Source organism: Dermochelys coriacea, chromosome 7 (genome assembly GCF_009764565.3).
Source record: "Dermochelys coriacea isolate rDerCor1 chromosome 7, rDerCor1.pri.v4, whole genome shotgun sequence".
Taxonomy (NCBI): Eukaryota; Metazoa; Chordata; order Testudines; family Dermochelyidae; genus Dermochelys; species Dermochelys coriacea.
Genome location: NC_050074.1, coordinates 94,402,403 through 94,416,123, shown reverse-complemented (window position 1 = coordinate 94,416,123; position 13,721 = coordinate 94,402,403). Strand labels below are relative to the sequence as shown.

General features: G+C 44.5%; 1 protein-coding gene across 1 annotated transcript; it reads left to right on the top strand.

The window, feature by feature from the left end:
• The first annotated feature begins 694 nt into the window (after nucleotides 1-694).
• On the top strand, nucleotides 695-13,423 carry FFAR4 (free fatty acid receptor 4). Its single transcript, XM_038408982.2, has 3 exons — nucleotides 695-1,491; nucleotides 3,219-3,347; nucleotides 11,949-13,423. Exons 1-3 carry the CDS (start codon nucleotides 934-936, stop codon nucleotides 12,354-12,356), a joined length of 1,095 nt encoding a protein of 364 aa, XP_038264910.2. The 5' UTR covers nucleotides 695-933; the 3' UTR covers nucleotides 12,357-13,423.
• Nucleotides 13,424-13,721: the final 298 nt, after the last annotated feature.

Genomic DNA, 13,721 nt, shown 5'->3' with positions numbered 1-13,721 from the left:
GTTAGCCCAAGAAACCCACAGACACGGAGGGAGACAACACGTGGTTTTAAAAGGCCAGCTATGGAGCAATGGTAAAATCCCCCCTTTTGATCGTAAAATCGGCCCGCTTCTTCTGGGCTATCAACAGGAGCTCGCAGAGACCCGTGTTAGGCCAGTTCCTCAAACCAAAGGGGCAGGCTGAGAGACAGGGAAATGCCCTCTCTCAGCTGAACGCAAAGCCGGGCTACATTGCTGGCGGGGTTGCTCGGCGGCTCCTCTGCGGCGCGCGCTGCTGGGGTTCCCCCAGCCCCGAGGCTGGAGGCAGGCGCTGGGCACTGCAGATTCAATCCAAGGGCTGTGGCTCTCTGTACTGCGGCCGGCGTAGGGCTAGGAGGCTGTCAAGACTTTCATTGGGAGAGTCGGCTGCCCTGAGCCCAGCCTGCGAGGGCACGTTCACAGCCCGACGGGGGAGAGGGGGGGAGGGGTTTGCCAGCCACTTCCCCGCGGCTCTCCCGGGCGCTCAGGGGCTTGCCCAGGGCCCCGGCGGGCATCCGACACCCGGCGGGGAAGGTGGGGCCAGCGCCCTGCGCCGGGACACTCGCCGCCGTTCCCGCCAAGAACGCGAGAGCCGCTGCCCGGCGGGCCCTGCGCCGCTCGCCCCGTGGGAAATGCCCCCCGCCCGGGACGCCGGTAGTTGCAAAGCACAGCCACGCCCTCGCCTTTGTGCAGCGGGGCGCGCTGTGTATTTACCGTCCTCGCCTGCCACTTCCTTGTTCCCCCAGGGAGCCAGGTGCCGTAAGCCAGCCCGCGGGCACCGCACCTGGCCCCGCGGATGTCAGAGGAAGAGGAGGAGATGCCGCCGCTGGCCGCCCATTCCCCGTGCCCACAGCCCCCATAGGCCAGCCTGAGCTGCCACCCCGCCGCGCCGCTTGGCCCCTGGCTTCCCTGGCTCTGATGGTGCGTGATGCCCTCGGTGCCAGCCAGATGCCAGGCGCCTGCGTGACTCCCCAAGGGAACTGCACCTGTTTCCCGTTCTTCTCCGACTTCAAGGGCCGCAGCAGGGTGGCCCTGAGCGCCCTGGAGACCGCCGTCCTCTCCTGCATCTTCCTGGGGTCCCTGCTGGTCAACGGCTGCGCCATCTCGGCGCTGGCCAGGAAGAAGAAGCTGCGCACCGCCAGCTGCCTGGTGCTCAACCTCTTCTGCGCCGACCTGCTCTTCATCAGCGCCATCCCCGTCATCCTCGTGGTGCGCTGGACCGAGGCCTGGCTGCTGGGGGACGCCGTCTGCCACGTGCTCTTATACGTGATAAGCCTCAGCGGCAGCGTCACCATCCTGTCCCTGGCGGCGGTCAGCGTGGAGCGCACGGTCTGCATCGTCCGGCTGCGGCACACGGCCCGCTGCAGCGGCAAGCTGCTGGCCGGGACCCTGCTGCTCATCTGGGGGCTCGCCGCCCTCGCCACCCTCCCGCTCTGCCTCTTCTTCCAAGTGGAGCCCCTGCCCAGGCGCGGCGAGGTAAGGAGCGGCTCCCTCCGGCCAGCTCTGCCCGGCGCCCGCCTGGGGAGAGGGGCCCCCCCCCCCAGGTCCGTGCCGTGCCCCAGGGACCCAGCGGCTGCCTCGTGACCCAGGGACCCCAGCGGGTTGGGAAGGGGAGACGGGTTTGGGAGGCTCCAGCCTTGGCTCCCCCCACTTTCCCCCGACCAGCCTGACCCCAGCCTCGCCTCCCGCAAAGCGTGTCAACGCGGCCAAAGCCTTCAGCCGATGGGCGCCGCAGCATCTGTTCGGCCTGGCGGGACCGAGCGTCCCCGGTGCTCAACAGCGCCGCAAAGCAGCGGCGCGAAGCTGGTCCGTGCGCCGGGAGCCGGCGTAGCTGGAGCCGGGAGCCGGCGTAGCGTGCTCCCAGCCCCGGGGAAGCGGCGCTGCGGGCGGGAGTCCAGCCCGGGCGCCCCGAGATGCGATGCTGTTGTTAGTCCACGTTTCGCGCGGGCTGCTGGAGATTATCCAGAAGGGCGGCTAGGGTCGATTCGGGTCCAGCGGTGTGTGACTTGTTATTCCAGGGTGTTGCAGGGCAGAGACCTGGGATGATAAACTAGAGCCGTTACCTGGAGAGTTATACCGAGCTCCGGAATTGGGGTCAGACGTTAAGCGGTTAATGCCCCACGAAGTGTTAGAAGGGGGTAATATTTCAACAAAGCCTTCAAAGGTTGGCAACGCCTTCTTGCCTTCTCCTTTTTGGCCCTGCAGGGATGCTGGAACAATTTGTATAGTGGGGGTGCTGAGGGGCATTGAACCAAACCCTGTATATAATGGAAACCACTTCAAGCCAGGAGGTGCGGCAGCACCCCTAGTTCCAGCACCTATGCGGACCGACATTGATGTTGGGCGTTACCCCTGTTTATTAGGTTGCATTTAGCCATTGTCGTGTGAAATCAGAGTAGGAATGAACTTCTTTTAATGAAGGACTTGATCCTGATCCACGGAAGTCAATAAATAGCAAAAGTCCCTTTCACTTCAGCACAGCAGAATCAGGCTGTAATTGAGGTCTTCAGTAGATCAGTCCCACATTCACACTCATATGGATTTTTTTTCTCCGTAGAAGAACTGTATCACCAGTTACTTTGTTCAGCGGTGCTTTTGTCCTTGCTCAGCATCTTGTATAAACATGGAGCTTTGTGCTCCAGAGTAGAGCTAGGAAAACCCCTTTTCTGCATACTTCTCTTTTCAGAATGATCAGCTGCCTGTGCCCATGCAGTAGCGCCTTGCATTAATTCATATAAGAGCTTTTCCTGAATAGTGCACAAACATCTTTTTCTTTTCATTGTACAATAATCCCATGTGCATGCAAAAACAAAACAATATGCTTACAGAATATAATAATGATTTAATCAAGCCTTCCAGGGTTTTAATTGTTTTTTTTCATTTGTTTATTTAGAAGTTATGAGTTTACATTTTAAAATTGTCACTAGCGTTTGCTATGCTTTATAATTATTGCAACAATTCCATATCTGCATACCAAATCTTGTGAACTACACACCTGCATCATGTTTTGAAAAACATTCCACATTGAAACGACTATTTTGTTTTCATTGGTAACGATTCCCATAGATTCTGTTTATGTAGTGGCCAGTTACATTAATGTCAGATGAAGTGTAAACATTGACATAAGTTTGCAGAGAACTTTATACTGAAAGTAAATATCTAAACCATAATGTTAATAATTTTCTTTTATTCTTTGTAAACAGGAAGTTCAAATTTGCACCTTGGTTTGGCCCAGTGTTGCAGGAGAAATCTCTTGGGACGTAACATTCACCTTTGTGATCTTTGTAATACCAGGATTAGTCATTGTGATCAGTTATTCAAAGATTTTACAGGTATTTTTTTCTTATCGTTTTATTATAAAACGACTTCTGGCTGGCTAGTAATGTAGTACAATAATGCTAAATAGTATCATTTGTATTTGCTTAAGTTTAACAGTTTGAACTGAGTTTTGTTGCCATTATAAATGACAGCAAAGCTTGAACAGTGTGTTACCAGAAACCCAACATCCAGTCAGTCTTAATTCATGTACATTTTGGGGCACCTTACTTAATATTGTGTATTGATCATAATTAAGGGCCTATGTAAACTTGCTAGAGATACTAACAAACATCTCAAACAACTGAAAAATCACTATTTATCAGATCCTCCATTGCTTGTACCCCCAAAACTCAAAACGGATTCAATGGGAGTTGTACGACTGCAAGGAAGAGCAGCCCTGGGTCATAAAGTCCTTAAAACTGTTTTTCCCCCACCCCCTTTGAATCTACCTTTTTCCTACTTTAATTATGCATCATAATTAGGGCTTCTGATTTTAGATTTTAACTGATAAGCACCAACACCTCCGATACAAAAAATGACATCAGTGTTATCTAATAAACACCACAAATGGGGTGTGATTTCTCAAGTGCAGTAACGTTTTGTGCATTTATTGGGCCATGTAGAGGTTCACTGTCTAGTGTGCTTTAGTGTAGTGCTGTTTGAAACAGTATTGTAGCCCATTAGAGGATATTACAAAGCGAGTACTCATTAGAGTGTATACAAAGAGAGAGCCCCAAACCCTTGATTTTTGGACATCTATATAAAACTAAAAAATTGCTAACCCCCCAAAATCAAATTAATAAGTGCCCTACAAACAGAAGCCATAGTTATGATGTATAGTTACTCTCTCCCAATCTCCAGGGTATGTAATAAATGTCAGCAAACAAAAGCAGTAGACAAAAATATAAAAAAGGCGGGCAGGAAAAGTGACATTTTTGTTCTACTTTTTCTCTCTGGGAGGGAGGTGTTTTCTAGTGACTTAAACATGGATCTGGGAGCCAGGAACTGTTGAGGTTTAACCTGTATTCTGACACTAACTCCCTCTGTGACTTTTGGCAAGTCACCTAGGGCCCTGATCCTGCATGGTGCTGCAACCTCTCAACTGCCATTAACTTCAATGGTAGTTGAAGGCCCCCAGCACCTTATAGGATTGGGCTGCTAGGGCCAGATTGTGACTTTAGTCACAGGCCATGCTGGGGACACCCTTGTGGGTGTCTTCTGGAGTGCAAAGAGAGCACAGCTGCTATGACACCCTTGGAAAGCATGGGCCACACCCTGCCCTGCTTCACAATTCCTACTGCTCCTGCATATCAAAAGCCTCACTCTTCTCCAAGGCTCACCAAACTGTCCTCTCCCTTACCCACTCAGGATTCCTTTTCTCTTACCAGTCTGAGGATTTCCTCATAGGCTCTTTTCATCACAGCACCTCCTGGGCAGCCTCCTCAGTTTCATTGGTGGAGTGGCCCTGCTCCAGGCCTGCCCTTGTCCCTGGACTTTCTTCTGAAGAAAGGTTTCTCCTTATATTTCCGGGCACTCCTTCCCAGCCTGCCTTGCAGCAGTCTACAATTTCCAGGGTCCCTCTGGGGAATACAAATGACAGAATTGCATAGTTCAGTGCTTAATTGGGACCAGGTCATGCTGGACTCATAGCCTCCCTGAAAGGGTTAGTGTGCACCCAGGATCCACAGGTATGAAAACAGGTTTTTTTCTGGAGTTCAGCCAGAGAGAAGAGAAGTCCACAAATTAACCTCAGTCCTGGGTGGAATGACTGGGTTACAGGCCAGCATGCTATTCTACAGCAGACAAACCTCCTCTCCAGCACAGATCCAACCCTTTCCAGATTCCCAACTCACCCTCCTTCTCGACCCGCTCCCCCAATGCACACAGACACCTACAATCCTTGTCCTTCCATTCATCAGTGGTTGGAGCTCTAGAAAAAAGCTGATTTCATACCTGTGGATCTTTGAATGTAAGGTCTACCTAAATGCTGTCTTGGGTGTGGTAGGTGGTGCTAATGTACTTCCTTCAAACTGTCTCCGTTTAGGGTCCTTAAGTGCCTTACTTCCCATTCTGTTGCCAGATAGAGGCCTCATCTAGGTACTGTGCAATGGATCATGGGGCATGACATGGTAGCACACCAAGTAGCATAATTTTAAAAAGGAGGCAACTATTGGCAGTAGATGGGAGAGAGAGCACTATTTGGAAGTGGCAAGTATCTGTCCCTGCCAGGGTGCAATTTTAATTGACCAGACAGACCTAAATACAGCCAAGCACCAAAGAGCAATCTATCCCAACCACAAGCCAAACTGATTAGATAGGAAAACATCATCATCACCACCATGTGAGTTCCCAACTCTAATGCCAAGAAGCAGCAATCTGTCTCCCCAGCCAATGAAGGCCATGCAGGACAATTACTTTTCAGCCCTACGACTGTAGTAACATATACAGACATTGGAGCTGGCTGAGGGGGAAAGAGGCAGATTAAGGAGAGGGAGTAGTAGAGCAAAGAAGGCTGGGCACTCATTTCTATGCATTCTCCTTCCACCACTTACAAGCATGAAAGAGGTTCCTTGGCTTTGACTTTCCACATGGAAATGATTTCCCCCCTGAATTAGAGCCCAAGTCAGTGAATTGCTGAGAGCCTCCTGAGAGAGGCTGAACCCTCTCAGTGCTCCCTGAAATTAACAGGAGCTGAGGGAGGTCGACATCTATCAAGGCCCCTCGGAAATTCAGCAGACCAAAGCCTCAGTATCTCTGCAACAGCAACAGAGTCCACAGCCTGCCATAGGCTGAAGTTCAGAAAGTCATAGGTACATTGTGTTGAACTTTGCCCCATGTTAATAACATGGATCTGTTTGTTGGTGGCCAAGCCTGGGTTATAACTCCCTGTGTGATGTTGGACAAGTCTGTTAACCCCTTTGTGCCTTAGCTTTTCCAACATTAAAGTAGGGACAATACTTTACCGCCCTTGTAATGTTCTTTGAGATCCTGTGACGAAATGACGTGAGTGCAAAAAAGATTGATTCTCCCCTGCCTGAGGGCTGCTTTGCAATGCTCCACCAGCACCACTAAACCCAGGGTGGGCAGAGCATCTTATGCTCCTTCACCACCACCCATTCCTGTGGCCAGTGCAGGGCGCATTACCAGCAGCTCTCTCTTGCACAAGGGTATTGGACCTTGACAAAGCAGCACCACAACTGAGGGAGTGCTAAGGTGGCTTAAATTGCAATGAGCATTCCTTGGTCAGAGCTAATGATAAGGAACCAAAGTACTTACTCATAATTAGATGCTGGAGAGGTGGGCAGTGTTATTAGTAACATTTAACATATTTAAATACCAAATATTGCAACTAGTGAACAGTAACTTTCACTATTCAGGTCCCACTTTAACTGAATTCCAGTAAACTAAACCAAAGTTTCACAAGTCACAATCATTACCATGCTTCTGTAACCCATCTTTGCTGCTAGTGGAAGCTGTGCATGAGGAAGGAGGATTTTGCCCCTTAAAGGGGAGATTTTTCAAACTCTTCAGCACTATTTTCATACTGGTTTCAGGATTAGAAAACGATGGTAAGACAGTATGTAAAACAGCTTTCTTCCACAGTAAAAACAACATAGTAATATGATTACAGCATGTAGAGAGGAAAACAAGGTGAAACTTTTTAATAATATTCAAACAATAAACAAATTACACTTCAGTAGGATTAAGGGATTTGTAGTCTCAAAGTGACAAACACTTATTTTCAGTGCACTGGGACAAGTATACATGGCTCTGTTCAACATAGTTATTTTTCACTTTCTTCAAAAGTACATTTGAGAGTTAGGAAATAACAGAGAGATGGACCAGCAGCAGTTACAGAGCTAGAAATTGGGGGAAGAGGTTGTAGGAACTCCTTGCCCCACTTTGCAGGTGTGAGCTTGATCTTCCCAACCACTCCACATTTTACCTATATACAGCCCACATACTCAAACTTAATGCTGATTTCATTTGATGTGAATAAGGTCACTAGCTTGTTAAATATATGCAGTGTCTAAAAATGTCAAAACTCTTGGCTAAATTCTGCAATCCTTAACTAAGCAAATCTCTCAGTGAATTCAGTGAGAGTTTTTCTCCAACAAGTACTGCATAATTCAGATTTTTGGTCCTTTTAATCAGTGTTAATGAAACTGAAGAGGTGCTTTAGGGCAAGCCAAGTTAACCTGTGACTTGAATAGTCAGCAATTTTGGAAGTGAACTGTTACCATGAGCAGCCTGACATATAAGGGATAAAGAAGGATAAGGATAAGCCTAAAAAGTTTTGGGTTGTAAATTGCCTCAGAGCTTTTTGAAGAGGTCTTAAACATATGCTTTTGTATAATTAATAAATTAGTGTTTATCTATATGTGTTTCACAGTGTATATCCTCAAAGATCTTGGGTATGCTGTTTAGCTTTAGCTTTCTCTCTTCTGAATCTGGACTGCCAACCCTGCCCCTGCCCTTTTCTCTCCCCTCCTGACAATGCACTCTTTTCCTTCCTGTATCTCTTTGCTTCTGCAGCTCCCTTTTTTATCTCACCTTGCTTTTCGGACTCCATCGCTTTCGCTTTTCTTCTGCTTCGAGTGAATTGGCATCCAATCTCCTTCCCTTCCCCTAGCCTAGAACAGACACTGTTTACATGGAATTTGAACCTTAAAAAGTTGGTTCATTCTAGAAATAGGGGCTTTTTTCTCCCTATAAGATAGCAGTAACTTCTGTTGAGCACAATGGGAGTTGCTGATGTCCTACATCAGGACAAGCAGGCTCCAAGAGTAGGTTCAGTTTCCAAGAATGCCTTTTCCCATCCATACTATGAAGAAAAATAGGCAAATGGGTCCAAGGGCTGCTGACATGAATGCAACTTCATTGTTAGTGAAAGCATACCATGTAAATCTATGAAAGCAAACAACATCTGCCACCCAAACAAACATTTGCCACCCAAAGAAACACATGCCGCCCATGATTAGCTGAACCGATTGGCGAGCTGTGCTAGACAAGAAACATTTTAAATAGCAGCCTAGCCTTTGAAATAACCTGTGTAAATCATTCCATTGCTGATCAGTGCTGGATCTCTTCAGTGCTGGATCCATCAACCTTGGGTGTGTGCACAGCCATGATTTAGAGCAATGATAAGGAAAACACAAGTAATGTCAACTAGCTCTTACTTGTCCTTTCACTAATATTGATACTAATAGATTTTATTTGTACATCACTGGTACACAGAAGTTTCCTGGGAACTTTTTAATCAAACAAATGCAGGTTAAGGGACTAAAAGCATCAGGTAAACACTATGTTTTAAATAAATACAGATCCACAAATAAAACTCATGTTCCATGGTAAAGGCCTTTTGAAATAAAAATGTCTTGAAACCAGCTTTAAAGGGCTAATTCTGTTACTGTCTTCAGGTCAAATGGAAGAAGATAGCCCTGTCCTCACAGACAAAGACCGGAATGGTGCCTCTCCTGTTCCTGCAAGCTCTAGGCTAGAACAGAGCACTTCAGAAAGCACTAGGGTAAATAAGAAGCCAGAGGCTCAAAAAGCTATCAGGGACCTAGGCCTGATGATGGGCCTTAAAAGTTAAAATCAAAATCAACCTCTGCAGCAATTGGTAAGAACCAGGGCTTAACATGTGCCAGGGTTCACCATGGATGAGCCCCAGCACCTCTAGGCTTGGCAGTTTATAGCCCCGGCACCTCTGGGCTTTCTGTGTCAGTTATGAAAGTAAACAAAAATAATTTCTTGAACCCTGACACCAATTGCTTGAGCCCCAGCACCTCTTTCATTACAAATTATTCACTGGTAAGAACATAATGGCCATATTGGGTCAGACAAATGGTCCATCTAGCTCAGTATTCTGTCTCTGACAGTGGTCAGTGTCAGATGGACGGCATGAACAGAACAGGACAATTTCAAGTGATCCATCCCCTGTTATCCAGTCCCAGCTTCTGGCAGTCAGAGGCCTAGGGACACTCAGAGCATGGGGTTGCATCCCTAACCATCTTGACTAATAGCCGTTGATGGTCTTATCCTCCATGAACGTATCTAATACTTTTTTGAACTACTTATACTTTTGGCCTTCACACCATTCCCGGGCAACAAGTTCCACAGGTTGACTGTGCATTGTGTGATGTACTGCCTTATGTTAGTTTTAAAACCGCTGCCTATTAATTTCACTGGGTGACCCCCTAGTCCTTTTGTTATGTCGAGAGGTAAATAACACTTCCCCTATTCACTTTCTCCAGACCATTTATAATTTTATAGACCTTTATCATTTCTCCCCTTAGTCAAGTTCTCCCAAGCACCATTTTCCTTAAGGGTGGCCCTGCTGGAACCAATACTGCTACAACAACGCTTCAAACTAGGTTGACGGATAGTTTGCAGGGCTGACAGTGTCCTCAAAAAATCAACTGAATTTTACACAGAGAATAATGGAAAAGCTTGTCCTGAGTTGAATGTTTATCTCCTCTTTCACTCTAACCTGAGCAAGGCAAGTATGAGTATTAATCTTGTTCTTATCGGGGGAAATGTTCAAAGGTACAAAAGGCAGTTAGGTTCCTTACTCCCACTGATTTTCAAAGCCTCCTAGTTAGGCAACTAATTGTGACTTGTGCCTTTGAAAATCTGTCCCCTTATTGACAGGAAAACTGAGACACAGAGAAGTGAAGTGACACCTAAAACCACATATCAAACCAGTGGCAGTGCTCATCCTCCCAATCTCACCTTCAATCCACTAGTTCATGCAGCTTTTTCAATAAAAATAATGTGTATGTAGAGAGTGATTAAGCTAGAGAAGAAATATTAATGAAGTATTACACTGAATGAGTCAAATTGCAACTTCTGGAATAAAAATAAATAGGCCAAATCAGCATAGCTTCATTGACTTCACTAGAGCTGATTTACACCAGCTGAGGATCTGGCCTAATGGGAGAAAGTATTTAGCTGAAGTGTTTGCTGAATTTTGGAGGTTGGGGGGTTAGTTTTATTGGCTCTACCATTAAAAACTTTAAATAATGGACACATTTTAATTTTGCTGCGCTGATTTTCCCGAGAATGGATTTTCCACAAGCACTAAGTGCTCACAATTCCAGTGGAAGGCAATGGGAACTGCGGATTCTTAGCACCCTGGAATATTAAACCCCACAGCCCAGCTCCTGAAACATGCTTAAGTGCTTTGCTCCTAATAAAACCAATTGAACTGTTTATCAATCTGGATTGGGCCTATGTGCCTCAATCTTGCTTATTACACTTTTACAGAAAAAGTAAAGACTTTCATAAAGACTACAGGATGCACAAGGTGTCAGGGCTGTTATAGACAAAGTAATTCTGATCAGTGGCTGATAAAACAAGATGTCAAAGACAACACACTGAATTTTAAATACATTCTCACTCAAGTTTAAAACCTATTATCTAACGGAAGAAGTATACGTCTGGGAGGTTTGAGAGACAAACAGAAATTTGGGGGGGGGGAATATTCTGCCTTTGAAAGACATCTCTGCTTTAACCAATGTACCATACCACTGAAAACCCATACACAGAGAAAAGTCTGAGCCAATCCCTGGACCCAGGCACTCTCAGACTTTGGACGTGGCAAAATCTGAACCCAGTTCCAAATTCTGCAAATGGTCCATCCTTACAATGGGCAGAACCAACATTCTGGACTCAAACACCTACATAGTCTTTTCAGGTGTCAAAATCCAGATCTACATTTTGAGTCTTGAGCCCATCTCTAACTATCTGTAATAGAATCTTAGTGCAGCTCTCTTCTGAAAATGACTGCAAAAACGGCACCTGCTTACTCAACAGTTCTTCTTCGTTTGTGTACCAGTCATATTTGCTGACTTTAGTGACTAAATTAAGTTGCTACTAATTTTTACTCCTATTTACTTTTCAGAGCCAAAATGTCTATAAAAGAGTGAGCTGGATTCTCTTCTTTGTGCATCAACAGGATTGTTAGCTATACTCCAGTCACAGTCAATTATACCTGTGTAAAAATTAACAGATTTACATAGATGAAATAATCTAGATTATCATTTGAAGGCAATGGGATTGCAGAGGTAATTAGAGGTCTAATTTGACTTTAAAAGTCTTTATTACTTTCAAATGCAAAATGGGTGATGAGCTTTAAAGGAAAGAGATGGAAAGAACCCAGCTTAACTACCTGACATGCTGAGTTCAGGGCTGGCAGTTAGAAAAAAAACAAACTATTTTTCTACTAGTTAACTGAGCCCATTGGGAATGTACTCATTGAGAGGCAATAAACATAGAACTCTTGCCCTTTTTATCGTCACTTCCAGAGCAGAAACATGATTTGCCAAGATTCACTTCTGCAGCTTTAAAAAAAAGTTTTCAGAGTAGCAGTCGTGTTAGTCTGTTAGTCGCAAAAAGAAAAGGAGTACTTGTGGCACCTTAGAGACTAACAAATTTATTAGAGCATAAGCTTTCGTGACCGATGAAGTGAGCTGTAGCTCACGAAAGCTTATGCTCTAATAAATTTGTTAGTCTCTAAGGTGCCACAAGTACTCCTTTTCTTTTTTTAAAAAAAAGTGTTACTCAGCAAGAATTCTCTGTTACAATAAAAGTTATTTTGTTTTTGAATGCAGATTACAAAAGCATCAAGAAAAAGATTAAATGTCAGTTTAGCCTCCTCAGAAATGCGTCAGATTCGAGTCTCCCAACGAGATTACAAACTATTTCGAACTTTGTTTGTGCTGATGATCTCTTTCTTCATCATGTGGAGTCCAATTATCATCACTATTCTCTTAATTTTAGTTCAGAACTTCAAACATGATTTGAATATTTTGCCATCATTTTTCTTCTGGATAATGGCATTCACTTTTGCCAACTCTGCCATCAATCCAGTTTTGTATAATGTTACCCATTTCAGACATGAATGGTGGCAATTTCTTTTGTGTTGTGCAGCTCTTCCTGGAAAGAGAATGACTAATACAGAAACCACAGGAAGAAGAAATGACCACATAGAACCTAACTTATCTGTAATTTCCAAATAAGTAATGTATGAACTATGTCTCAGCTGTTGCTTTGGCTGCTAAGCCATATACTTTCCCACACTGACCAGCTCACCATTTTATAGTACTGTATTATATGCTAAAGAAAACAGATAGGAAAATAAATACAACTATAGTTCAACTTCTACAATCCTAACCTAGGAAAATGTTATTGTCTTGGGAGTTTTGCCTGAGTAAGATTGCAGAATTTATCCTATCGGACTAATTCTCTTCTCACAATGATGTAATCCGGAGTCAGAGTAGCAGCTGTGTTAGTCTGTATTCGCAAAAAGAAAAGGAGTACTTGTGGCACCTTAGAGACTAACAAATGTATTTGAGCATAAGCTTTCGTGAGCTACAGCTCACTTCATCGGATGCATGGAAATGAGCATAAGCTCACGAAAGCTTATGCTCAAATAAATTTGTTAGTCTCTAAGGTGCCACAAGTACTCCTTTTCTTTTTGTAATCAGGCGTAATGTCACTGACATTGGTGGAGGCACAGAAATATAAAATAGTGTAACTTCAGAGAAGAATTGGGCTTTATGGGGGCAGATTTTCAGATGGTGTAAATTGTCCACTCACTAAAGTGGAGCCATGACAACTTACAGCAGCTGAGGATATGCTCCAGATTTACTATCCATTTGCCAGTAAGAATAGAAACCGACTTTTAAAAATGGGTGAAAGGGCACCCTCAAAAATTTCCATGTAGTCATTAAGTCCATAAAATAAAAAAAAGGCATTTGCATACATAAATCAGGTGACTGGCTGCCTGAACATACTTTTGTGCAACCTACCTTTATGCATAAAATGCCAATCTGAGTAGGCACATATGGTTTTTGCTGGTTCAATGAGCGCATGATTATTTTTGCTGGTATGTCCTACATTTGAAAATTTGGTCCTTAGAACTAGTTAATCTCTGGCGCCATTTTGCTGGATTCAACAATGTTACAGTAGATAGAAATGTTTATTTTTCTTAAGGATGTAAAAAAAAGGTAATTACAAATGATGCATTTTTACACATGTTCAGTCAAGTATGAATGTAATAAAATAAAGCTATTCTGCAATGTGATCAATGAACTTCCTTTTGTACTGAAATACTATTTAGCTTTCCAGAGAGTCCAATAAAGAAGCCACAATAAGTCAAGAGGACTTAGGCATTTTAAAATTAGATATTAGGGATTTTTTAAAACATTTGTCTGCAAGGTTACTGGACAAAGTCAAAAATCAATAACAAAAAAATGAAAGATAACATACCTAAGTGCCACCATCTGGATTCCTATTTTTAAGCGTTGCAGTAAAATAGTATTTTTGCCAACAAAACAATAATCTTTTTATATTTACACAATATGCATTCCCTGTTATCCATG

What these genes read in the sequence shown, in the direction of transcription:
- FFAR4 (XM_038408982.2), top strand. Translation starts at nt 934, where the DNA reads ATGGTGCGTGATGCCCTCGGTGCCAGCCAGATGCCAGGCGCCTGCGTG. An exon ending in CCCTGCCCAGGCGCGGCGAG is followed by an intron (nt 1,492 to 3,218) that starts GTAAGGAGCGGC and finishes CTTTGTAAACAG; the next exon opens with GAAGTTCAAATTTGCACCTT. An exon ending in GTTATTCAAAGATTTTACAG is followed by an intron (nt 3,348 to 11,948) that starts GTATTTTTTTCT and finishes TTTTGAATGCAG; the next exon opens with ATTACAAAAGCATCAAGAAA.